The 24,527-nt window shown below is 33.3% G+C and overlaps 2 protein-coding genes and 1 long non-coding RNA gene across 17 annotated transcripts in view; 2 read left to right on the plus strand and 1 right to left on the minus strand.

Annotated features, from left to right (window-relative positions):
* LOC127710138 (uncharacterized) overlaps positions 1-24,527 on the minus strand; it is a 304,241-nt gene that overhangs the window by 209,724 nt on the left and 69,990 nt on the right. The gene's annotated exons all lie outside the window — the stretch shown is intronic.
* The window catches only part of LOC127709512 (uncharacterized), a 217,648-nt gene that overhangs the window by 165,521 nt on the left and 27,600 nt on the right, over positions 1-24,527 (plus strand). For both annotated transcript variants that reach the window (XR_007985696.1, XR_007985698.1), the window contains one exon: positions 22,576-22,737. The gene's annotated coding sequence lies outside the window, so the exon portion shown is untranslated. The remainder of the gene's footprint in view (positions 1-22,575; positions 22,738-24,527) is intronic.
* The window catches only part of LOC127709649 (uncharacterized), a 479,059-nt gene continuing 458,688 nt past the window's right edge, over positions 4,157-24,527 (plus strand). For 13 of the 14 annotated variants that reach the window (XM_052215357.1, XM_052215329.1, XM_052215315.1 and 10 more), the window contains exons 1-4: positions 4,166-4,225; positions 4,422-4,486; positions 18,310-19,632; positions 21,616-21,721. In XM_052215357.1, coding sequence (XP_052071317.1) covers positions 18,321-19,632; positions 21,616-21,721 — 1,418 coding nt within the window. In that variant the 5' untranslated portion in view covers positions 4,166-4,225; positions 4,422-4,486; positions 18,310-18,320. Of the gene's footprint in view, positions 4,226-4,421; positions 4,487-18,309; positions 19,633-21,615; positions 21,722-24,527 lie in introns of all 14 variants that reach the window. The other variant, XM_052215267.1, reaches the window with a different exon arrangement.

The raw sequence follows: 24,527 nt of genomic DNA on the forward strand, positions 1-24,527 counted from the left end.
AGACAAACGGAGTGCCATAGCAATAATGAATAACCAATACACCAAAGATCAAATTCTATGGCATTTATATTCTGCAAAGATTGGTGCATGGAAATAAATGTGAAGAAAACAAAGATTATTATATTCAATAGGTGTGGTAGACTCCTTAATGAAGATTTCAAGATAGGAAATAATTCTATCGAATGTGTTAAACAATACAAATATCTTGGCATAGTCATCCAAAATACTGGAAACTTTAATGAAGCCAGGAAACAATTATTCCAAAAAAGTCAAAAGGCCAGTTTTAAACTGTATAAAGATTTGAAATGATCAAATCCTCCTATTAAAACTCTTTTGCATTTATTTGATCATTGTAAACAGCCAATTGTAACGTATGGTTGTGAAAATTGGGGTGTTATTAACATTACTCCTAAAAGGAAAAAATTATCCCTTTATGACATATTTAAAGACTGGGAGTTTGAGAAGCTAAATTTAAAATTTTACAAGTATATTATTGGTGTTACAAAGATGTGCACAAACGTAGCAGTCCTGTCTGAACTGGGTAGATATCCTCTTTATATAAATTTGCTAACACATATGTTTATGTATTGGCATAGACTAGAGAATTTCCCAACTGATTTATTGAAAAGTGCTTATGCTGAGTTAAAAATGATTGAGAGTAAAGCTCAAACTAACTCCAATAATGCATGGCTCTCTAATATCATTTTCTACAGCGAAAAATTGGGTATTGACCTAAATATGTAAAAATTTAGGCAAAAATAAATTTAAAAATTTACTGAAAAAAACTGCTCATATTAAATTTTCAAAATGATTGTAAGAAAATGCGAGATTTTTATTTACAGAATCAAGGCAAATTGGACACTTATTTTTCATTCAAGAGGCCATTTGACTATGAAAATTATTTAGATTTAAAGCACCCCCAAAAACATTTGTTAACAAAATACAGACTCCGCAACACTGTTTAAGAATAGAAACTGGCAGACATGAAAGTTTTATCAATGCATGTGGTAAATATGAAATATTACCTCGACATGATAGGATATGTTTATATTGTAATTCAAATTCTATTGAAAATGAAATGCACTTTCTTCTCGAATGCCCTCTTTACAATAACCTCAGAAGAGATATGACTGATTATATCAAAAAATACCCCAGTTTAGTTAATTTAAACAGAAATGATCTTTTTACATGGATCATGAGTAATGAAGATAGCAGTTTTTTATCTATTTTATGTGCATACCTTGATAAAGGCCTGCAACTTAGAAAATCAGAAAATTAGTTAAATACTCTAATAGATAGCAAAATTATCTCACCTTGACCACGGACCCTTTCCTCATGCATTTGAACTATTATTTTATGTTTCTTTAATCACTCTGTAATGTCTATGTCATGTTGTTATTAATGTTATGCTCTTAATGGGACCTTTAATTTGGAAAAATAAAAATATTATTGTATTATATTATTGTATTGTATATGACAAAATAGTAATCGTAGAAGAGACAAAACGGCTAGGCTATAAGTCAACTTAGTGCAATTATCCTGCCAAATTTACGGATACAGACCAATTTATGAATACTGAAAGGGATAGTTTGTATACAATTATCCCACAAAGGCATGGATTGAAAGTTACATGTTTTTTGGTAGGTAATACCAGGAGATATGATAAGTTGACTTTTCTTACTTCAATGCATCGAATTGTGTAATTATATTATCCTAATGTTTTCCTAAATACATCAAAAGCCAACGAATATGGAAATCATCTCTTTGGCTGTCAACAAAAACCGGGGGTGAACCCATTTCCTGCTAGTGGTACCCGTTGTGTTTCCCACGAAAGAAAAATATGAGCCAAAGTTAATTGTGTCTGTGGTATCCTTTATTTCAATTTCATTGAGGGTAGATGCAGTCAACAAGATCTTGTTTTCCCTAATCGGATGTCGACTGATTTAAATTTAAATCTTAGATAAATGATTTGTGTATTAGTTGTTATTGGTTTTGAACTAGCTTTCAATAATTGCGAGTACTCTCAGATCAGTACTTTTTGTTTTGAGTCTTTATGTTAGTTTTTATTTTTTGTGTCAATCTGTTGAGACAAGCCTTTTCCAAATTAGTTGATAGTTTGTACTTTAATATGTTGTGCTATTCACCACTGTTCCTATTTAGGGGAGGGCTTTGCGCCCGCAAACATGCTTAACTGCATCATTCTGTGTGTCTCTGTTCCAATCCAGGAGCCTGTAATTCAGTGGTTGTCGTTTATTGCTGTTTATCATATTTGTCTTTCATTGCTTGTTGTTTACATAAATCAGGCTGTTTCGTTTACATTTGTCATGTCGGGCCTTTTATAGCTTGCTATGCGATATGGATTTTGCTCATCGTCGAAGGCCGTACGGTGACCTATAGATGATAACTGCTACATACGTCATTATTGTCTTTGTGGACAGTTGTCTCATTGTCAATCCTACCACATCTTTTTGTGTTTATATAGTCACTAAACCTTGAAATATTCCATGAAACACATCACATATATAGCGGTTAAAGAAGTTATGGGACAATTCCAGATTTTTTTTTTTCTTCTTCAGAAACACCTTTGTGAAGTCTGCATTTACAGCATAAAGGAACAAGTAGTAATGTCGAATGTCTGTTGGAAAATACATCCTCCAAACATAATAAATATATTGTAAAACATTTACTAACATTTTAATGATAACAGTTTCAGTGAACTTTTTGTGCGATTCAGGGTGTTTTGGGAAATTATAATTTGTCCATTACTAAAACATATTTTTTTGTAAAGGTGACGACGAACTTAGTTTGAGATGTCTATTTTGTGTCTCTTTTAGACATACAGCTCTTGGTGTGTTTAAGTATTAAGCATTCATAGATTTCAACCTTTTTTTTATGGAGCGTACCTGATAAAGGTTAATCCAGAAAAGTCACTTTCAGTGGCGGATCCAGAACTTTTTGTAAGGGGGGCCCACTGACTGACCTAAGGGGGGCCGCTCCAGTCATGCTTCAGTGATTCCCTATATAATCAACCAATTTTTCCCACAAAAGGCCCCCCCCCCCCCCCTGGATCCGCCAATGACTTTTCGAACGCACGAAATTTATAATGTTTTATTTTCATTTTTTCTTTAAGTTTAGAATACGGAATCATATGTAAAGAGTCGAGAAGTCAAAAGTTGTGTATACTATTGAAGTGCTGTAACAGACCTTTTGAATTTTTAGTATCCACATCTGATCTGGGACTATTACTCTAAGTTAGTATGATAGTCCTAGATCTGATTCACACCACCTGTAGCGTATGTAGTTTCAAAGTAACTCTGAAGTTCGGTTTTAAAGGGGCACTAGCTACGAGATATAAAAAAATATAAAATATGATTTTTTTTTTGTTCAATCATTAATGAAAGTGGAATAGTGAAATAATAATTCGCTTTTAGCAGCCAGTATTGTCTAATTTTGTCAAAATAAGCAAATAAATATTGAGGATGAATTATTCTCTTGCAAGTGAATAATTCGACCTCATTGAATCCGTATTCATGTGAACTTCAGTTTAACCCCTTAGATAGAGTTGGATAACGCATGGATTGTGTGCATGTTTGATTATTTAAAGGAAAAGAATGTCAACATTGAAAGTAAACAAAGGTAATTCATTTAATTGACTGATTTGAGCCTAAAAAAATCATTCTTATACAGGTAAAAATGATGATTAACATATAATTTAATCTATAAATGTGAAATTAAATAGACCTAGAAGAATCCAATTGCACGAGTTGCGCTATCTATATATATCTATATTTATGTTTATATCCCTTATATGGGCATCGGTGGTTTTCGGGAGGTCAACTCTACAGTTAATTAGATGGCGTCTAGACTAAAATGCACACAAAACGAAGCTACATATTATCGATCCTATGCCCTGTAAATTGTTTATTTTAGATTTTTTATAATTTGGATAAATGTTTTACATTGTTATATAACAAATATGAGAATTTGAGTCAAATCGGTGAACATGAATTTGACAGCTAGTGCCCCTTTAATTGCCCATAAAACATATAGATAATGATATTGATTATTTGGCAAACATCGTCACGGTGCTTACTAAAACAAGCGTTTTTGAAAAGCTACTATATTTTAAATCTCGTACCGGTTTCCTATCACGTGTCCAGAGCGAGATTAACTCCATGCCGATGGCCGAGAGAAAAAGAAGGAAAACAACTGAATTTATTTTGTCGTACGATCATATTTCATTTCCTTATTCACATTAACTTGTTTGTTCAACGACACTCATTGGTAGTTGTATTATGTTATAAATACTAAAATACAGATATTTCTGACATGGATCAATAAAAACATGTATTTCTTATAAAAACGAAAGAATAATTTTTGACATTTCGCGGAAAAAAGTAATAACACTTTATCACTTTCAGGGTTACAGTTCCTTTTCAGTGAAGTCTGAACTATTTTTGCTGTCATACTTTTACCCAGAATAGATGTGAGTTGCATTTTATGGTCATAAATGATTTTTGGTAGGATTTGAGAATTGCCAAAATTATGCAAGCTCTTCATATTGAATTCAAGTTACCTCAAGATAATGTATATTTCCAATTTATGTTTTACTAAATGTTTGTTTGTATAATCACTTAATTTTGTGTATAAACTTGCTTTATCTCATTCACAGCTGAAGGGGTCATATTCCTGAGTCTACGTAGGCTTGTAAACAGATAATCTTCAATGGTTATGCACATTATGTTTACTTCCAGTGTGCATCACAACACAAAATAACTTGCCTAACTACAATTGAATATGCACAAAATACTCTTGTTATGGGTACAACAATATTCAGAAAAGGGGGCAGAGTGGTCTAAGTAGTCAAACTACTGTATCACTAGCCAGTTAACACTTAGGTTGTGAGTTCGAATCCCGCACAAGGCAGGTGCACTCGACTCAATCTTAATTGACTAGGATTGTCAGTTTACCTACCGAAGGTTGATGGTTCTCTCCTGGCACTCCGGCTTCCTCTACCAATAAAAACTGACTGCCACGAATTAGCACAATAGTGTTGAGAGTGGCGTTAAACACAAGGTTGGGCAGTATTTACCGCCCCTGGTATTTACCGCCCTAGACAATACTCCACAAGTGGTTAATACTGGCAAATACTGGTCGATTGAAATTTTCATGGTGGTTTTTACTATTTATTGAAGTTAAAAAATGATAAAAAGTAAGATATATTTAAACTTTTATCTTTTGGTATGTTTCAGCTGATATAAATGAATGAATTTGATATGTTTTTTTTTTACATTTTTATACCACTTATTTTAAGTGTATGGATCTCTATGAAATTTTACCATAAGGTTCAATACCACAAAAGGAAGGTTGGGATTGGTTTTGGGGGTTATGGTACCAACAGTTAAGGAATTAGGGGCCAAAAAGGGGCCAAAAATAAGCATTTTTGTAACTTCCAGACATAACTTGTGTGTTAGTGTATGTATCTCTCTGACATTGTACCACAGGGTTACATATCACAAATGGAATGCTGGGATTGATTTTGGGGGTATTTGCCTCCAAATTTTTGGAATTAGGGGGCAAAAAACAAGCATTTTTCTAGTTTCATGACAACAACTTGTGTGTAAGTGTATGGATCTTTCTGAAATTGCACTACAAGGTTCCATACCACAAAAGGAAGACTGGGATTGATTTTGGGGGTAATTGCCCTAAATGTTTGTGAATTTGGGTCCAAAAAGGGGTAAAAAAACAAGCATTTTTCTAGTTTCCAGACAATAACTTGTGTTCAAGTGAATGGATCTCTCTGAAATTGTACTGTAAGGTACCATACCACAAAGGGAAGGCTGGGATTGATTTTGGGGGTAATTGCCTTAAAATCTTAGGAATTACAATGTAGGGGCCAAAAGGGGCAAAAAAACAAGCATTTTTCTAGTTTCAGGACAATAACTTGTGTGTAAATGTATGGATCTTTATGAAATTGTGCTACAAGGTTCCATATCACAAAGGGAAAGCTGGGTTTGAGTTTGGGGGTAATTGCCCTAAACGTTTAGGAATTTGGGGCCAAAAAGGGGTAAAAAAACAAGCATTTTTCTAGTTTCCAGACAATAACTTGTGTTCAAGTGTATGGATCTCTCTGAAATTGTACTCCAAAGTACCATACCACAAAGGGAAGGCTGGGATTGAGTTTGGGGGTGATGAATCATAAGGGGGTTCAAAAAATTTGAGGGGGGATTTTTTTTTCATTTTTTTTCTTTAAAATTTTCCATTTTAAATTGGTTATTTCTGATTTATATATAAAAGCAAGTAATAATGATATGGTTTTAATAGGTAAATTAAAAATTTTTAAGTTCTTAGACCACATTCATTCTGTGTCAGAAACCTATGCTGTGTCAAATATTTAATCACAATCCAAATTCAGTGCTGTATCAAGCTTGAATGTTGTGTCCATACTTGCCCCAACTGTTCAGGGTTTGACCTCTGTGGTCGTATCAAGCTGCGCCCAGCAGGGAGCATTTTATTAACACTTGTACCTACTAGTTTAGTCCTTATAAGTTATGATATTGCATGTTTTATATATATATATAAAGAATTGACAAATTAATTATTACAACATTTTTCAATCAAGATAATTTTTATTGAAAATGCATAATTTTTACAGGTACATAAAACTACAGGTAAATGAACTTTACAGGTGTCTTATTACCTATCACCTGGCATTGCTAGGTGTGAAAATTTAATTACTATTGAAACAACAGCCCCCAATAAATGATGACAAAACATGGTTGAAAGTAAAAAAAGTGATATTTGAAGACTCACTTAAACAATAAAATATTTCCTATCTATTAAATGTGAGACAAAAAACATCTTTATGCAGGAAATGGAAGGTATGAAGGACCTTTTCTCTTATGGCTGAACTGTAATTTATGTTTTAAACCGAAAAATATATAATGTTGTATAAATTTTACCTTTACATAATCAATATTTACATGATTAACATACACATATACATGTAGTATAACCATCTTGACCTTAAGCACCAAACTGAAACATGGAGATCCTATTTCGAACTTCTATACAATATAAGACAACAACAAAACCAGTGCAAAATGTAATGATTGCAATGCTATAGCCAGTGCAAAAGCCATCTGATGAGTTTCTGCCAGGGACAAAACATTTTTATCTTATGTACTAATAAAACATTGAGTGTAAATCACTTTTTATTAAGAATTTACAATAAAAATAGAAAGAGAACATTTAAAATGACTTTAACACTTTCATTATTTCATTTTTTAAAAGTAATTGACCAATAGAGAGTGGTTTTTATAGTAATGTCCACTCAAAATTTCAATCGACCAGTATTTGCCAGTATTTCCCGGTATTTACCGCTGTCATGGTCAATACTAGTATTGACCGGGTTTTTACCAACCTTGGTTAAACACCAATCAATCAATATTCAGAAAACTCTCTAAAAGTAATGTTGTGAACGTATTTTGGTACATAATTGTTGTTCGGTATAGATAAACTGCGATGTTTTGAATATAAACTTTAGAATTAAGCATAGATAAGTCAATTTAAAACTAGAGGATTGAAGTGATCACCTTGGACTTTATTAGTTTTTATCATTACTCAAGCCTGGGAATGTTAATTAATTAGAAATGCATACTTTTAACAAATTCGCCAAAGTTCATTACAGGATTTCATGTACAAGTTATCCTTTCTTGAATGGTAAAGATTTCAAACTGAGAATATTTCACGAAGAATCCGGTGATATGTGTGTACATTATTGATTGAATATTGTAAATATTGTCTGATAAATTATCTGACTGGACTTACATAAGGCTGTGGTTATTTTAGTTACTTTCAGTTTTCTATTGATATAAATTTCGCAAGTTTATTGGTTTAGCGGGAAATAGGGCGTGTCTTGGCATAATCAATCACTTTGGAAAGCAAACTCGATAAGCAAAATTAGACTTCCCAGCTGACCGGATGTTTTTATACGACCGCAAAAAAATTTTTGTGGTCGTATATTGGTATGACGTTGGCGTCGTCGTCCGGCGTCGTCCGAAGACACATTGGTTTTCGCACTCTAACTTTAGTTTAAGTGAATGGATCTCTATGAAATTTTACCACAAGGTTCAATACCACAAAAGGAAGGTTTGGATTGATTTTGGGGGTTATGGTACCAACAGTAAAGGAATTAGGGGCCAAAAGGGGCCAAAAATAAGCATTTTTGTAACTTCCAGACATAACTTGTGTGTTAGTGTATGGATCTCTCTGACATTGTACCACAAGGTTCCATATCACAAAAGGAATGCTGGGATTGATTTTGGGGGTAATTGCCTCAAAATTTTAGGAATTAGGGGCAAAAAAGGGGCAAAAAACAAGCATTTTTCTAGTTTCAGGACAATAACTTGTGTGTAAGTGTATGGATCTTTCTGAAATTGTACTACAAGGTTCCATATCACAAAGGGAAAGCTTGGTTTGAGTTTGGGGGTAATTGCCTTAAACGTTTAGGAATTTGGGGCCAAAAAGGGGCCAAATAAACACATTTTTCTCGTTTCCAGACAATAACTTGTGTTCAAGTGTATGGATCTCTCTGAAATTGTACTGCAAGGTACCATACCACAAAGGGAAGGCTGGGATTGAGTTTGGGGGTGATGAATCATAAGGGGGTTCAAAAAATTTGGGGGGGGATTTTTTTTTTTTCCTTTTTTTTCTTTTTTTCCTTTTTTTTTTCTTTTAAAATTTTCCATTTTAAGTTGGTTATTTCTGATTTATATTTAAAAGCAAATAATAATGATATGGTAGGAGATACACACCAAACAGGATGTGTAAGTTTTTATGTAATAAGTATTGTGCAATAGCAAGAAATTTTCAATTGCACAGTATTGCACAATAGCAAGAAATCTTCAATTGCACAGTATTGTGTAATAGCAAGAAATATCCAATAGCACAATATTGCGCAATAGCAAGAAATTGTCAATTGTACAGTATTGCGCAATAGCAAGAAATATTCAATTGCACAGTATTGTGCAAAAGAAGATACTTCCTATAAATTGCTTATTTCTTGACCAATTTCAATGGGGTTTTATTCTTGAATTCTTGGGGTTCTTTAATATGCTGAATCTAACTGTGTATTAAGTTTTTGGATTTTGGGCCCCGTTTTTAAATTGGTCCACATTGAGGTCCAAAGGGTCCAAAATTAAACTTAGTTTGATTTCATCAAAAATTGAATTATTGGGGTTCTTTGATATGCCGAATCTAACCGTGTATTTAGATTCTTAATTTTTGGTTCCGTTTTCAAATTGGTCTACATTAAGGTCCAAAGGGTCCAAAATTAAACTTAGTTTGATTTTAACAAAAATTGAATTCTTAGGGTTCTTTGATATGCTGAATCTAAACATGTATTTAGATTTTTGATTATGGGCCCAGTTTTCAAGTTGGTCCAAATTGGGGTCCAAAATTAAACTTTGTTAGATTTCAACAAAAATTGAATATATGGGGTTCTTTGATACGCTGAATCTAACCATGTATTTAGATTTTTGATTTTTGGACCCCATTATCAACTTTGTCCACATTGAGGTCAAAAGGGTCCAAAATAAAACTTTGTTTGATTTCATCAAAAATTGAATTCTTGGGGTTCTTTGATATGCTGAATCTAACCGATTTTTTAGATTCTTAATTTTTGGTTCCGTTTTCAAATTGGTCTACATTAAGGTCCAAAGGGTCCAAAATTAAACTTAGTTTGATTTTAACAAAAATTGAATTCTTAGGGTTCTTTGATATGCTGAATCTAAACATGTATTTAGATTTTTGATTATGGGCCCAGTTTTCAAGTTGGTCCAAATTGGGGTCCAAAATTAAACTTTGTTTGATTTCAACAAAAATTGAATATATGGGGTTCTTTGATATGCTGAATCTAACCATGTATTTAGATTTTTGATTTTTTGGCCCCGTTATCAACTTTGTCCACATTGAGGTCAAAAGGGTCCAAAATTAAACTTTGTTTGATTTCATCAAAAATTGAATCCTTGGGGTTCTTTGATATGCTGAATCTAACCATGTATTTAGATTTTGGATATTGGACCATAATAGGTGAATGTCCAATTAAAAATTATTAAGTTCTTAGACCACATTCATTCTGTGTCAGAAACCTATGCTGTGTCAAATATTTAATCACAATCCAAATGCAAAGCTGTATCAAGCTTGAATGTTGTGTCCATACTTGCCCCAACTGTTCAGGGTTCGACCTCTGCGGTCGTATCAAGCTGCGCCCTGCGGAGCATTTTATTCTGATTGCAAAGCCTTTTTTCTAAATTGGGGATCCATTTAGATCGAATATTCTTTTAGCAAAAGCATATGTGTATTATATTTACAGAGTTCCAGGAAATATTTTGTCATAAAACTGTAAAATCTGTGACTGATATTTTCTAGAGTGTGTCAATATTATTAAAAACTAGGGGGTTTCCATATTTATATTTCATGTATTTGGCAACCTATTGATATTTATAACTTTTTCAGCGTTTGTCTTAAATTTGACGCAGATTATTTGATTGTTATTATATGCTGAATTGAGATTTATATTGTAATTTGATTTCTATGTTTTTATGAAAGTCTAAAGAAATAATAATGATGTAGAAATTGCAGAACTTTCTAGTCTTTTTATTTTCATTTTGGATAGTTTTGACAAACTGCTCGCAAAACGCATACATTCCAAATACTAATGAACACCCAGAGAACTGATATTTATTACCCGAAATCTCTATTTTATATAGTGTACATGTAATACTGCTTATATCACTAATAAAGACTATAATTTTTAGATGAATGTCACTTTTACTCAATAAAAGTAAAATTTACGTCAATGGTACGATTTTTGTGACTTGTACACAAGTTCCTTGACACATTAATCCAAATGTAGATAACCCTACATTGTATATCATTACATCCACCATATTGTTTAACAAGGAACTTGCATATAATACACTAAAAAACATGTATGCATTTTTGATAGACCATATCAGTATTTGCCATTCTGTTACACTTGAGATCTTACTTGTTTTTAGGGTTACACTTGAGATCTTCCTTGGTTTTAGGGTTACACTTGAGATCTTCCTTGGTTTTAGGGTTACACTTGAGATCTTCCTTGGTTTTAGGGTTACACTTGAGATCTTCCTTGGTTTTAGGTAGGGTTCATGTTCAGTTTTTAGAGAAGTGTTTTGTAGACTGCTGTTTTTCTATTTCTCGTTTTCCCTTAAGCCATTTTATTCTGTTTTGTTTCAACTTATCATTTTTTGATTGTCCCTTTGGTATCTTTTGCTTCTTTTTTTTATCTGTTGACATCATATACAACAATCTCTTTTGCTCTATGGCATCAATATTTACTCTTGTGACATCAAAATTTTACAGGACTGGAATTAAAAAAAACTATAGAAAGAACAGAATAGAAGCTTTCGAGTCGGTTGAATTCAGTATGTCAGTTAACATTGCGCAAGAGCAAACTATCATTATTATACAACTGCAAAAAATTTTGGTTTAGCAAGAAATCTTCAATTGCACAGTATTGCGCAATAGCACAGTGGAAGTATTATTTTGAAAATACAGTATTAATATAGATACATGTATTGTAGAAGCATTTGTACATTCTGTAGTTTCATATTATTTGATTGCTATTTTTTATAAAACCATGCACCTCCTTTTCACATTTGTTTTGGCTGGTTACGGACAACAGCCAATCGGATTGTCTTATTTGAATCTTGCTTTGTCTGGGATATATTTATCTACCAATCAGCTTTGATTTTTCAAATTTCCCGGTTTAACCTAATCCAATAAATTCAATCAAATTTATCTTGCACAGTATGCATCCCAGCATCTCGCAACATTCAAAAATTTAGCAAGCAGCAAGCAAGTTGTATGTCAAATCGATCAAGCATAATCTTCTTTCTTTTCCCACCCACCACTCCCTTATTTTCTAGTTTTGTGTGTTTTGACTCTATGTGCATTATTGTAGTTTTAGAATTTTGTCCGCAGTGACCTTAGATTTTATATTACTGTGGAGAACCACAATTTGACTTACACTTTCAGTTATTCATGTTTTAAAATTTTGTTTATCATGCATATACATTTGTACATGTATTGTATATTTCTTGCCTTATTTGAAATTTTAACTATGCTTAATAAACTGTGGTTAGTTTTTCCCAAACCTGTTTTTGTTTATATTTATATATTATTTCACCATTACTTTATGTTCTGCTTGGCCACTGTATCCATGCCGGTTACCGGTGTGGTGTATCCAACCTTGATGTATAAGTTTAAGATACATCAAGTGTTGGCAGGGAGGCAAAGAAGAAGAAATGCTGTGTCCTGGCATTGATATATGCTCCTTTACATTGCATCTTATGATATCTACATATGTCATTGGGTGCAGCATGGCCTAGGGTGGATGCCTGTATAAGGGGGGGGGGGGGGGTCTCTTAATGTATCCTAAGATTAATATTGTACAATAGCACAGTATTGGTCAAAAGCAAGAAATCTTCAATTGCACAGTATTGCACGATAGCACAGTATTGCTCAATAGCAAGAAATCTTCAATTGCACAGTATTGAGCAATAACACAGTATTGTGCAATAGGGAGAAATCTTCAATTGCACAATAGCACAGTATTGCGTAATAGCAAGAAATCTTCAGCTGCACAGTATTGCGCAATAGCAAGAAATCTTCAATTGCACAGTATTGTGCAATAGCAAAAAATTCAATTGCACAGTATTGTGCAACAACAGTATTGCGCAATAGCAAGAAATCTTCAATTGCACAGTATTGCACAATAGCAAGAAATCTTCAATTGAAAACAAATACAAATGTTTTAACCAATTTCGATAGGATTAATTAAGTCTTTAATTTTTGGGGGTTCTAACCTTGTATAATTTTTTTGGATATTGGGCCCCAATTTTAAATTGGTCTACATTGAGGTCAAAAGGGTCCAAAATTAAACGTTGTTTGATTTCATCAAAAACTGAATTATTGCGGCTGTATGATTTGCTGAATCTTACTGTGCATTTAGATTTTTATTTTGGACCCTGTTTTCAAATGAGTTCATATTAAGGTTTGAAGGGTCCAAAATTAAACTTCGTTTGATTTCAACTAAAATTAAATTATTGGTTTTTTTTTTAAATGCTGAATCTAACCATGTTGTTAGATTTTGGATATCTGACCATTCTAGGTAAATACGACCGCAAAAAAATCATATATTGGTATGGCGTCGTCGTCGTCCAAAGATACATTGGTTTTCACACAATAACTTTAGTTTAAGTGAATGGATCTCTATGAAATTTTACCATAAGGTTCAATACCACAAAAGGAAGGTTGGGATTGATTTTGGGGGTTATGGTCAAGGCTTCCAAAACGGTCATATATTCCAGACATTTGTATAATGTCCGGTAAAAGTCCAGCTGGGCAAAGCATGAAACGGTCATCTACTTTTTAGTTTTCTAGGCTTTCTTAAGAGATGGTCATTTTAACAAAATTCACGATCTTTTTGACCCAACCTTTTGCATTTAACAGCCACACATTTCCATTCATAAAAGTGACATGATCATTAAGTACTATCAAAACAACCCCTAATTTAATACCTTCTCATTTTAATCAAGGCTAATTAGTTGTCGAATAGCTGAAATTTAACTGTTCAGGTGACAGGTAAACTATTTTGAACCGGACATTGATCGGTCTATTCAAAGTTATTTTCTTACATTTCAGCGGTTTGCATCTAATTAATTTAGTCAAAAAGATATAAATTATCAGAAATACGTTTACAAATATGATTTGATGAAAAAATTAAAAAGGTGAAAATGAAAAATCGTCATAACCACGTTGTTTGCACCAGAGACATGTCTCTGTTTGAACTAGTACACGTGTGCGCATGGGCGCAGGTGTGAAATTTAATTATGCATCCTAATTTCTTCAAAAAATGCTTAAATTGTTATTGATACCTTTATCTCACGTTTATTTCGAATACTTTCTTGAAGAAATAACGTAGAAAGAGCTACTTTATACACTCATTCATGCTTTGCAAACGTACACGGTATTTACGTATCCGTCTCTGGTCCATGTTTTACCATTGTCAAGATAACATCCGGTACTAGATTTAAAAATGTCAATCATTGGGATGGCCAACTCGTCAACTGATTACCATAATTGCCTTTTGTTTATATAGTCTTAAAGGATTAAAATCGGGATAATATATAAAATGTCCAGCTGGCTAAAAATAATTTTGGAAGCCCTGGTTATGGTACCAACAGTTAAGGAATTAGGGGCCTAAAAGGGGCCAGAAATAAGCATTTTTGTAACTTCCAGACAATAGCTTGTGTATTAGTGTATGGATCTCTCTGACATTGTACCACAAGGTTCCATATCACAAAGGGAATGCTGGGATTGATTTTTGGGGTAATTGCCTCCAAATTTTAGGAATTAGGGGCAAAAAAAGGGGCAAAAAACAAGCATTTTTCTAGTGTCATGATAATAACTTGTATGTAAGTGTCCATATGGATCTTTCTGAAATTGTACTACAAGGTTCCATATCACAAAGGGAAAGCTGGAATTGAGTTTGGGGGTAATTGCCCAAAACGTTTAGGAATAAGGGGCCAAAAAACAAGCATTTTTCTAGTTTCCAGACAATATCTTGTGTTCAAGTGTATGGATCTCTCTGAAATTGTACTGCAAGGTACCATACCACAAAGGGAAGGCTGGGATTGATTTTTGGGGTAATTGCCTCAATTTTTAGGAATTAAGGGCCAAAAAGGGGCAAAAAACAAGCATTTTTCTAGTTTCAGGACAATAACTTGTGTGTAAGTGTATGGATCTTTATGAAATTGTACGACTAGGTTCCATATCACAAAGGGAAAGCTGGGTTTGAGTTTGGGGGTAATTGCTCTAAATGTTTAGGAATTTGGGACCAAAAAACAAGCATTTTTCTAGTTTCCAGACAATAACTTGTGTTCAAGTGTATAGATCTCTCTGAAATTGTACTGCAAGGTACCATACTATAAATGGAAGGCTGGGATTGAGTTTGGGGGTGATGAATCATAAGGGGGTTCAAAAAAATTTGGGGGGCGGGGGATTTCCCCCCCCCCCCCCCCCCCCCCCCTTTCCTTTTTTTCCTTTTTTATGCCCCCGCCATAGCGGTGGGGGCATTAAGTTTTACCCTTGTCTGTCTGTATGTACGTACGTACGTCCGTCCGTACGTCCCAAAATTGGTTTCCGTTCTCTAACTTGAGTTTGCCTCAACCAAATGTTATGAAACTTATACACAATGCTTATTACCCCAAAACACAGATCAAGTTTGAATTTTGGTGCCTTCACTGTAACCGTTCTAGAGTTATGCCCCTTTATAAATGGAAAAATTGGAAAATTTTTAGTTTCCGTTCTTTAATTTAAGTTTGCCTCAACTAAATGTTATGAAACTTATACACAGTGCTTATTACCACAAAACACAGATCAAGTTTGAATTTTGGTGGTGTCACTTTTACCGTTCTAGAGTTATGCTCCTTTATTAATGGAAAAATTGCAAAAATTTTAGTTTCCGTTCTCTAACTTAAGTTTGCCTCAACCAAATGTTATGAAACGTTTACACAATGCTTATTACCACAAAACACAGATCAAGTTTGAATTTTGGTGGAGTCACTTTAACCATTCTAGAGTTATGTCCCTTTATAAATGAAAAAATTGCTAAATTTTTATTTTCTTGTAAATATCAAGTAATTTATATTAAAATTGGAGTTATCTTCCTTTGTCCATGATTATAGTTGAATCAACTACAATCAATGCTTTATACAATGCAATGTTTAATTTTGACTTCCTCTGATAAAACACAGATCAAGTTGAATTTGGGTAGTGTCACTTTAACCATTATTGAGTTATGGCCCTTTATAAATCGAAAGATTGCAAAATTTTTAGTTTCCATTCTGTAACTTAAGTTTGCCCCAACCAAACATTATGAAACCTATACACAATATTCATTACCACAAAACTAAGATCAAGTACAAATTTTTTGTTTCCGTTTTCTAACTTTAGTTTGCCTCAACCAAATGTTATGAAACTTATACACAATGCTTATTACTACATAATACAGATTAAGTACGAAATAAGGTGGCGATACTTTTACCATTCTTGAGTTATGTCCCTTTATAAACATAAAAATTGCTGAATTTTTTAGTTTGTTTCAACCAAATGTTATAAAACTTATACACAACTGTTCTAGAGTTATGCGTGTTTACAAATAGAAAAATTGCTGAATTTTTAGTTTCTCTGTTCTCTACTTAAGTTAGCCTAAACCAAATGTTATGAGACTTACACACAATGCTTATTACCACAAAACTCAGATCAAGTTCAAATTTGGGTAGCGTCACTTTTACCGTTCTTCAGTTATGTCCCTTTATAACTATATGATATGCAAGTGGGGGCATCATCTGTGTCCACATGTGGACACTATCCACATTTATTTTTCTTTTAAATTTTCCATTTTAAGTTGTTTTTTTCTGATTTATATATAAAAGCAAATAATAATATGGTTTGAATAGGTAAATTAAAAAAATTTAAGTTCTTAGACCACATTCATTCTGTGTCAGAAACCTATGCTGTGTCAAATATTTAATCACAATCCAAATTCAGAGCTGTATCAAGCTTGAATGTTGTGTCCATACTTGCCCCAACTGTTCAGGGTTCGACCTCTTCGGTCGTATCAAGCTGCGCCCAACGGAGCATTTTATTAAGATCTTTGACCACATTTATTTTGTGTCAGAAACCTATATTATGTCAAAAATTTGATCACAATCCAAATTCAGACAGTATCAAGCTTGAATATTGTGTCCAAACTTGCCCAACTGTTCAGGGTTCGACCTCTGCGGTCGTATCAGGCTGCGCTCAGCAAAGCATTTTATTATTATTTTGGCCTTGGGTGCTGATTTAAAAAATATGCTTTATGAAGCAAAAAGCTTTCATTATTTTTATTAGATTTAAAAGTAGCTGTTTAGTATTGAAAAGTACGAAGAGAAATGGAGGTGTGGTTGTGCACTTACCTGTTACAACAGGAATAAAGGCAATTAAGGCCTGCTATTTGGTTTTGGAAAGAGTTCATGGGGGAAAACCCCATCTGTTCATGTTCACAAGACTTCCTTGTAAAATTGATTTTGATTTTTTGTAATAACAAAGTTTTACTTAAATACTTTTGGGGGGTGGGTTGGGATTTTACACAAAATCAGTATCCATATTAATTTAAATGAAAGAGTAAAATTTTCTTTATATCTGAACCATCGCTCCAGAAAGAAAAATATAATGTTAACATAAGGTACAAATATAGCTTCTTGAGACTTTGCTCTGACACTTTGAATGCTATGGGTTTCCTTTCTATATATACATAACTGAGTTTTATCATCAATCCTTACAATGACTGGTAACCAGTGGCGGATCCAGAAATTTTCATAAGTGGGGGCCCGCTCCAGTCATGCTTCAGTGATTCCCTATATAATCAACCAAATTTTTGCCACAAAAAGGGGGGGCCCGGGCCCCCTGAAAAACCCTCTAAATCCGCCTCTGGTAACAAACTAAAATATCCTGCATTAATAGAAATTACCAGCCATAAAAGAAGCTTGAGTCTGTGACAGTAGTTGGTAAACTTGCTTCCACATTAATCAAAGGATGTGTTACAATAGGGAAAGGGAGTCCATGGGTCTACAGCTTGAATATCATACATGATATATAATTTTGTGACATGGGGAATCCAAGGCACATTTAACATGTCTAAATTCCTTTTTTTTTTTTATCATGTCCAAAAATAAGAAGTATCCTGATTCTTGTGTTTAAACTCGGCTCAATCTGCATGAAATTTACACACAGAAGTGGTTTCATCTTTAAAATTCGTAGGAAGATTAAAGCTGAACATGTTTATAATGAATCCCCAGGATGGTCTTCTTGTAACATTTCCATTTAAAAGCTGTTAACAACGCGTTAACCTTGCCAATATAAAATGGTCATCATTTTTACGGTGCTTAGGAACCATTTTCAAGACAAAAATCTTTTTGATCACAATCATAAACATTTGAGTGTCTTGAAAACTGTGTTTTACATGACCCAAGTTTTAGTAAATTTCATATAAACAGACTATGATGATATTCTTTTGGGAAAGGACATATCCAGAGGTTAAGCACATTTTGATTGGACTGCTTGTGTTTTTCTTTTAGTTAAGGCTATTTCCGTTAATAATGTTTTATAATATTTAATTAGACGTTAATATTTTTATTTTATTTTATTTCTTATTTATAGGTTGTAGATGAATGATGGCAGAGGCCAGGAAGGTAAAAACAGATGACCTGCCACCAGTATCTGGAGGATTTGACCTTGGAGGTCAAACAGCTCCAATGTACAGTACTTGGACACAGTTTAGTGGAATGCCTATACCTAATCAAAATGTTAATGAGCAAGCTGGAATGTTCAACTGGGATGCCTTTACCCCTCCAAGTAGTCCATCAACATATGACCCAGCAATAGACAGTACACAGATAAACAAAGATCTATTAACAAACATTCAAAATTTACTGTCTGTCAATCCCAACTCAGCATCTTTTGAACATGATTTACGTGCAACAGATCCATCACCACACAGAAATTTAAGCATGTCTGATGCAAGCAATGATGGAAGAGACATTTATGCAGACGCATATAATAATTGGAATTCATTTTCTCAAAGTTATGACCCCTTTGGATCTCCTACAGTCATTCCTAATTCTAATGGTGATGTACCTAGTACCTTTAGTTCTGGAGACCAACAGTCTAGTAATAAAATGACATATTCAGATGTTGCAAAAACATTAAAAAGAAAACCTATGCAAGCAACAAAGGACAAGGAAGAGACCGATTCCTCAAAAAAGAAAACTTCCACATCATTTCTATCTGCAAAGCCATTCAAGCCTATTAGAAAGCCATATTATACAAGACAAGGGTCAAAAGGTCATATAAATAACAAACATTCAGATGATATGGGATCCCATGTTACACCAGATTCTAAGTATGGTCTGGATCAGTTTGAAGAGTTTGCTGTTAGTCAGGACCAACGCAGTGACAGTACAGAAAGTATACCACGTGTTTTTAGTAGAAAGGGGAGCACAAGTAGTGTTAGTAGTGGAACAAGTGGAATTGAGGAGATACATTTGACCAAACCTGCCCCACAGAGTTATTCATCAAAAACCGACACAATTGATGACTTCAAACTGCCTACTAGACAAACAGAAACACTACACCCTAATAAACCTTTTTTTGATGCAAGAAGAATATTTCAATCAAAGACTTCCAAAAAATCCACATCAGGAAAGCCTTCTAATGACAATGTTACTGTTCTTAATAATGGAAAAGTAGGATCCAAAGCTTCATCATCAGCTCACAAAAAATCAACAGACAATATTTATATAAATAATGATCTAAGTGATTCTTACAAAAGAAACAGTGCTCAAAATAGAGATGGTGAAAGTAGGAAACATGATAATTATGTACAGAATGGTAAAATTGATAAGAAGTCGAAATCAGAGGAAAGCAGTAAAGACAACAAAGGACATTTGCCTTTACAGTCTCCATTTGACCAAGAGTATATAGGTAAATAAAATCTTAAATGAATATGAAATAGAATTTTCTTGAATTTTGCTTAACATAAATCAAATATGTAAACACTCAAGATTTAATTTGAAAAAATTAAGTCACAGTATTTATTTTTGGAAAAGTAATGTATGAATTCATACTAATTATTTTTGATAGAATGTATATATACATGAAATAGGGGAACATCATTCTTAGCAGTGTTTTTCGTCAGTGCTTGTATAAATTTTGCCATTTATGAAACAATTTTTTAAAATGGCAAAAGCATTTCTTATCTATTCCATTCTTGAATTTGTAAAAGTAAAAAAAAAATAATTCCAAGAGTTTAGAGTAATAAACTCATTACAAAATGTTGTATTACTTAAATTCTTGTACATAGTTTACAAGTCAATGTGTGTTTAGGTTTGTTGACAGAGAACGACTTATGATAAGTCTATGGTATTTGGTATGCAGTTGTATTAGCATTGGCACATCTCATTTCCATGGAGATTGTTTTGCCATGTACCTTCAGTCATGGTTCATTGACTTTGAATATTTGCATAACTTACATGTTAAAGGGGCACTAGCTACGAGATATATAAAAAATCTAATATATGATTTTTTTTTTGTTCAATCATTAATGAAAGTGAATTAGTGAAATAATTATTCGCTTTTAGCCGCCAGTATGGTTCAATTTTGTCAAAATAAGCTAAGAAACATTGATGATGAATTATTCTCTTGCAAGTGAATAATTCAACCTCATTGAATCCGTATTCATGTGAACTTCAATTTAACCCCTTAGCTAGAGATGGATAACATATGAATTGTATGTGTAAAGTTATTTAAAGGAAAAGAATGTCAACATTGAAAGTGAAACAAAGGTAAATCATTTGATTGACTGATCCAATCCACAAAAAATCATTCTTATACAGGTAAAAACGATGATAAACATATATTTTTAATCTATAATATGAAATTAAACAGACCTAGAAAAATCCAATAGCACGAGTTCACTTAATCTATTTATATCTTTATGTTTACATCGCTTATATGGTCATCGGATGACTTTGGAGGTCAACTCGATAGTAAATTAGATGGTGTCTAGACTAAAATACACACGAAATGAAGCTACGTGTTATCATGCCCATGCCCATGTCCTGTTAACTGTTTATTTTAGACTTTTAATAGTTTGGATAAATTTTTTACATTGTTATAAATCAAATATGAGAATTTGAGTCAAATCGGTGAACATGAATTTGACAGCTAGTGCCCCTTTAAAGTATTGCTATTTTAATTTCAACATTTGCATTATCAAAAGTACAAAAAGGTGAGACCTATCTCTGTGTTAACAGTTTATATTAAAATACTTAATGAGGGCCATTGATAGTCTTCTATAGTGAATTTTTTTTACACATTTTCTTCATTACATGTATCACATCCAGAAGCATATCAGCTTTTTATTAAATGTTTTTTATCTTTCTTTAATATGTGTAAAAAATTTATTTGCATACTAGTGAAATGCTGAAAAAGAAAATGAAAGTACATATTTATTGTTTATATACATGAATTTAAGCCCATACAACACATTTTGTAGCTGCCTTTAGTCATATCATGTTAAGCAGGTACCCAAGAAAGGTAGGTTTTCTTATTACACTAAAGTGACTAAAGCCCTCAAAGTCCTAGCTTCAACCCTGTCATCCACTCTGAAATTATGAGCTGATTGCAATCAAACTTGGCCAAGAACATCTTTTGGACTGGTTAAGAAAAAAATACCAGAGGGCAGTTGGAACTCCATTTTTATTTTGAGGTACATTTAACATTGAATTCAATAATTTTTTTTAGTAAACCTAACAATAAAAAAAATAAATATTTGGCTTGCATGAGGAAAGTAATGCAACATATTATATAATATCATAGTTGTGGTTTTTTCAGTGATAACATTTTAACGTACATGTAAATCAATATTGATGAAATTTAAGTTAACACTGATTTTTTCCTTTTCAGATGAATGGATCAACTTTCTGTTTGAGAAGTCCAAAGCTTTTGTGTCTTTCATTTGGTCAGGCTTTATAACAGTGTTGTTACTTCTTTTTGGACTAATAGCATACCTGTAAGTACTTTTGTTGTTTGGACAGGTATCATACCTGTAGGCACATGTAAAACAGTATTTCTATTGTGATGCAAAACATAACTGTTAGTACTTTTGTTATTTGGACTTCCAGCATACCTGTAGGTACATCTACATTGTACTTCTATTGTGACTCATAACGTACCTGTAAGGTCTTCTATTTGGGCTCATAGTATACCTGTAGTTACTTACAGTTGATTTAAAGCACACTTTAAACAGTTCTTTTTGGACTTTTAGCATACCTGTAAGTACTTCTATTTCATGTATTTGGACTCGTATACTGGTAGGTACTTACATGTATATGTGACTTAAAGCATACATTAAGTAGTTCTGTTTGGACTTGTAGCATAACTGTAAGTACTTATTTTTAGCTAATAGCATACCTATATTAAAGTACTATTTAGACTAATGGCATGTATGTACAGATTCATGGTTTTCGTAAAGGCAAGTACACGCCTCCTGGATGCATGATTTTCAAACTAAATTTTACTATTTTAAGAACCCTTGCTTAATTCATCTTGATTAAGCTAGCAGAGTCCTGTCATATGATAATAAAGATAAGCCAATTTTTATACGACCGCAAAAAAATTTTTGTGGTCTATATTGGTATGACGTTGGCGTCGTCGTCGTCCAAAGACACATTGGTTTTTGCACTCTAACTTTAGTTTAAGTGAATGGATCTCTATGAAATTTTACCACAAAAGGAAGGTTGGGATTGATTTTGGGGGTTATGGTACCAACAGTAAAGGAATTAGGGGCCAAAAATAAGCATTTTTGTAACTTCCAGACATAACTTGTGTGTTAGTGTATGGATCTCTCTGACATTGTACCACAAGGTTCCATATCACAAAAGGAATACTGGGATTGATTTTGGGGGTAATTGCCTCAAAATTTTAGGAATTAGGGGCCAAAAAAGGGGCAAAAAACAATCATTTTTCTAGTTTCATGACAATAACTTGTGTGTAAGTGTATGGATCTGTCTGAAATTGTACTGCAAGGTACCATACCACAAAGGGAAGGCTGGGATTGATGATGGGGGTAATTGCCTCAATATTTTAGGAATTAGGGGCCAAAAAGGGGGAAAAAACAAGCATTTTTCTAATTTCAGGACAATAACTTGTGTGTAAGTGTATGGATCTTTCTGAAATTGTACTACAAGGTTCCATATCACAAAGGGAAAGCTGGGTTTGAGTTTGGGGGTAATTGCCCTAAATGTTTAGGAATTTGGGGCCAAAAAGGGGCCAAAAAACACATTTTTATAGTTTCCAGCCAATAACTTGTGTTCAAGTGTATGGATCTCTCTGAAATTTTACTGCAAGGTACCATACCACAAAGGGAAGGCTGGGATTGAATTTGGAGGTGATGAATCATAAGGGGGTTCAAAAAATTTAAAATTTGGGGGGGGGGGGGGATTTTTTTTTCCTTTTTTTTTTCTTTTAAAATTTTCCATTTTAAGTTGGTTATTTCTGATTTATATTTAAAAGCAAATAATAATGATATGGTAGGAGATACACACTAAACAGGATGTGTAAATTATTATATAATAAGTATTGTGCAATAGCAAGAAATTTTTAAATTGCACAGTATTGCACAATAGCAAGAAATCTTCAATTGCACAGTATTGCGCAATAGCAAGAAATCTTCAATTGCACAGTATTGCGCAATAGCAAGAAATATCCAATAGCACAATATTGCGCAATAGCAAGAAATTGTCAATTGTACAGTATTGCGCAATAGCAAGAAATATTTAATTGCACAGTATTGTGCAAAAGGAGATACTTCGTATAAATTGCTTATTTCTTGACCAATTTCAATGGGGTTTTATTCTTGAATTCTTGGGGTTCTTTAATATGCTGAATCTAACCGTGTATTTAGTTTTTGGATTTTGGGCCCCATTTTTAAATTGGTCCACATTGAGGTCCAAAGGGTCCAAAATTAAACTTTGTTTGATTTCATCAAAAATTGAATTATTGGGGTTCTTTGATATGCCGAATCTAACCGTGTATTTAGATTCTTAATTTTTGGTTCCGTTTTCAAATTGGTCTACATTAAGTTCAAAAGGGTCCAAAATTAAACTCAGTTTGATTTTAACAAAAATTGAATTCTCAGGGTTCTTTGATATGCTGAATCTAAACATGTATTTAAATTTTTAACCGGATTTTTGTGTCAAAAATGTCGGTTATTGATTTGGGGATGTACGTCGGGTGGTCGGTCGGTCGGGCAGGCGGGCAGGCGGCAACCAAATGTTGTCCGTGCATTTACTCATGAACCATTCAACCAAACCTTTTAAAATTTTAATATGTTGTTACTGACAACAAAATGGAGGTCAAGTTTAATAATGACGATTTTGACTTTTACCGTTCAGGAGTTACGGTTCTTGAAAGTTTAAAAAATGTTGTGTCCGTGCATTTACTCATGAACTGTTCAACCAAACCTTTTTAAATTTTAATATGTTGTTACTGTCAACAAATCGAGGTCAAGTTCAATAATGACGATTTTGACTTTTACCGTTCAGGAGTTACGGTTCTTGAAAGTTTAAAAAATGTCGTGTCCGTGCATTTACTCATGAACTGTTCAACCAAACCTTTTTAAATTTTAATATGTTGTTACTGACAACAAAATGGAGGTCAAGTTCAATAATCACGATTTTGACTTGTTGATATTGGACCATAATAGGTATTTAAATGTCCAATTTCAAGTATTTCAGTTCTTAAACCACATTCATTTTGTGTCACAAACCTATGCTGTGTCTAATATTCAATCACAATCCAAATTCAGAGCTGTTTTA

This window comes from Mytilus californianus, unplaced genomic scaffold (genome assembly GCF_021869535.1).
Source record: "Mytilus californianus isolate M0D057914Y unplaced genomic scaffold, xbMytCali1.0.p SCAF_1, whole genome shotgun sequence".
Classification (NCBI taxonomy): Eukaryota; Metazoa; Mollusca; class Bivalvia; order Mytilida; family Mytilidae; genus Mytilus; species Mytilus californianus.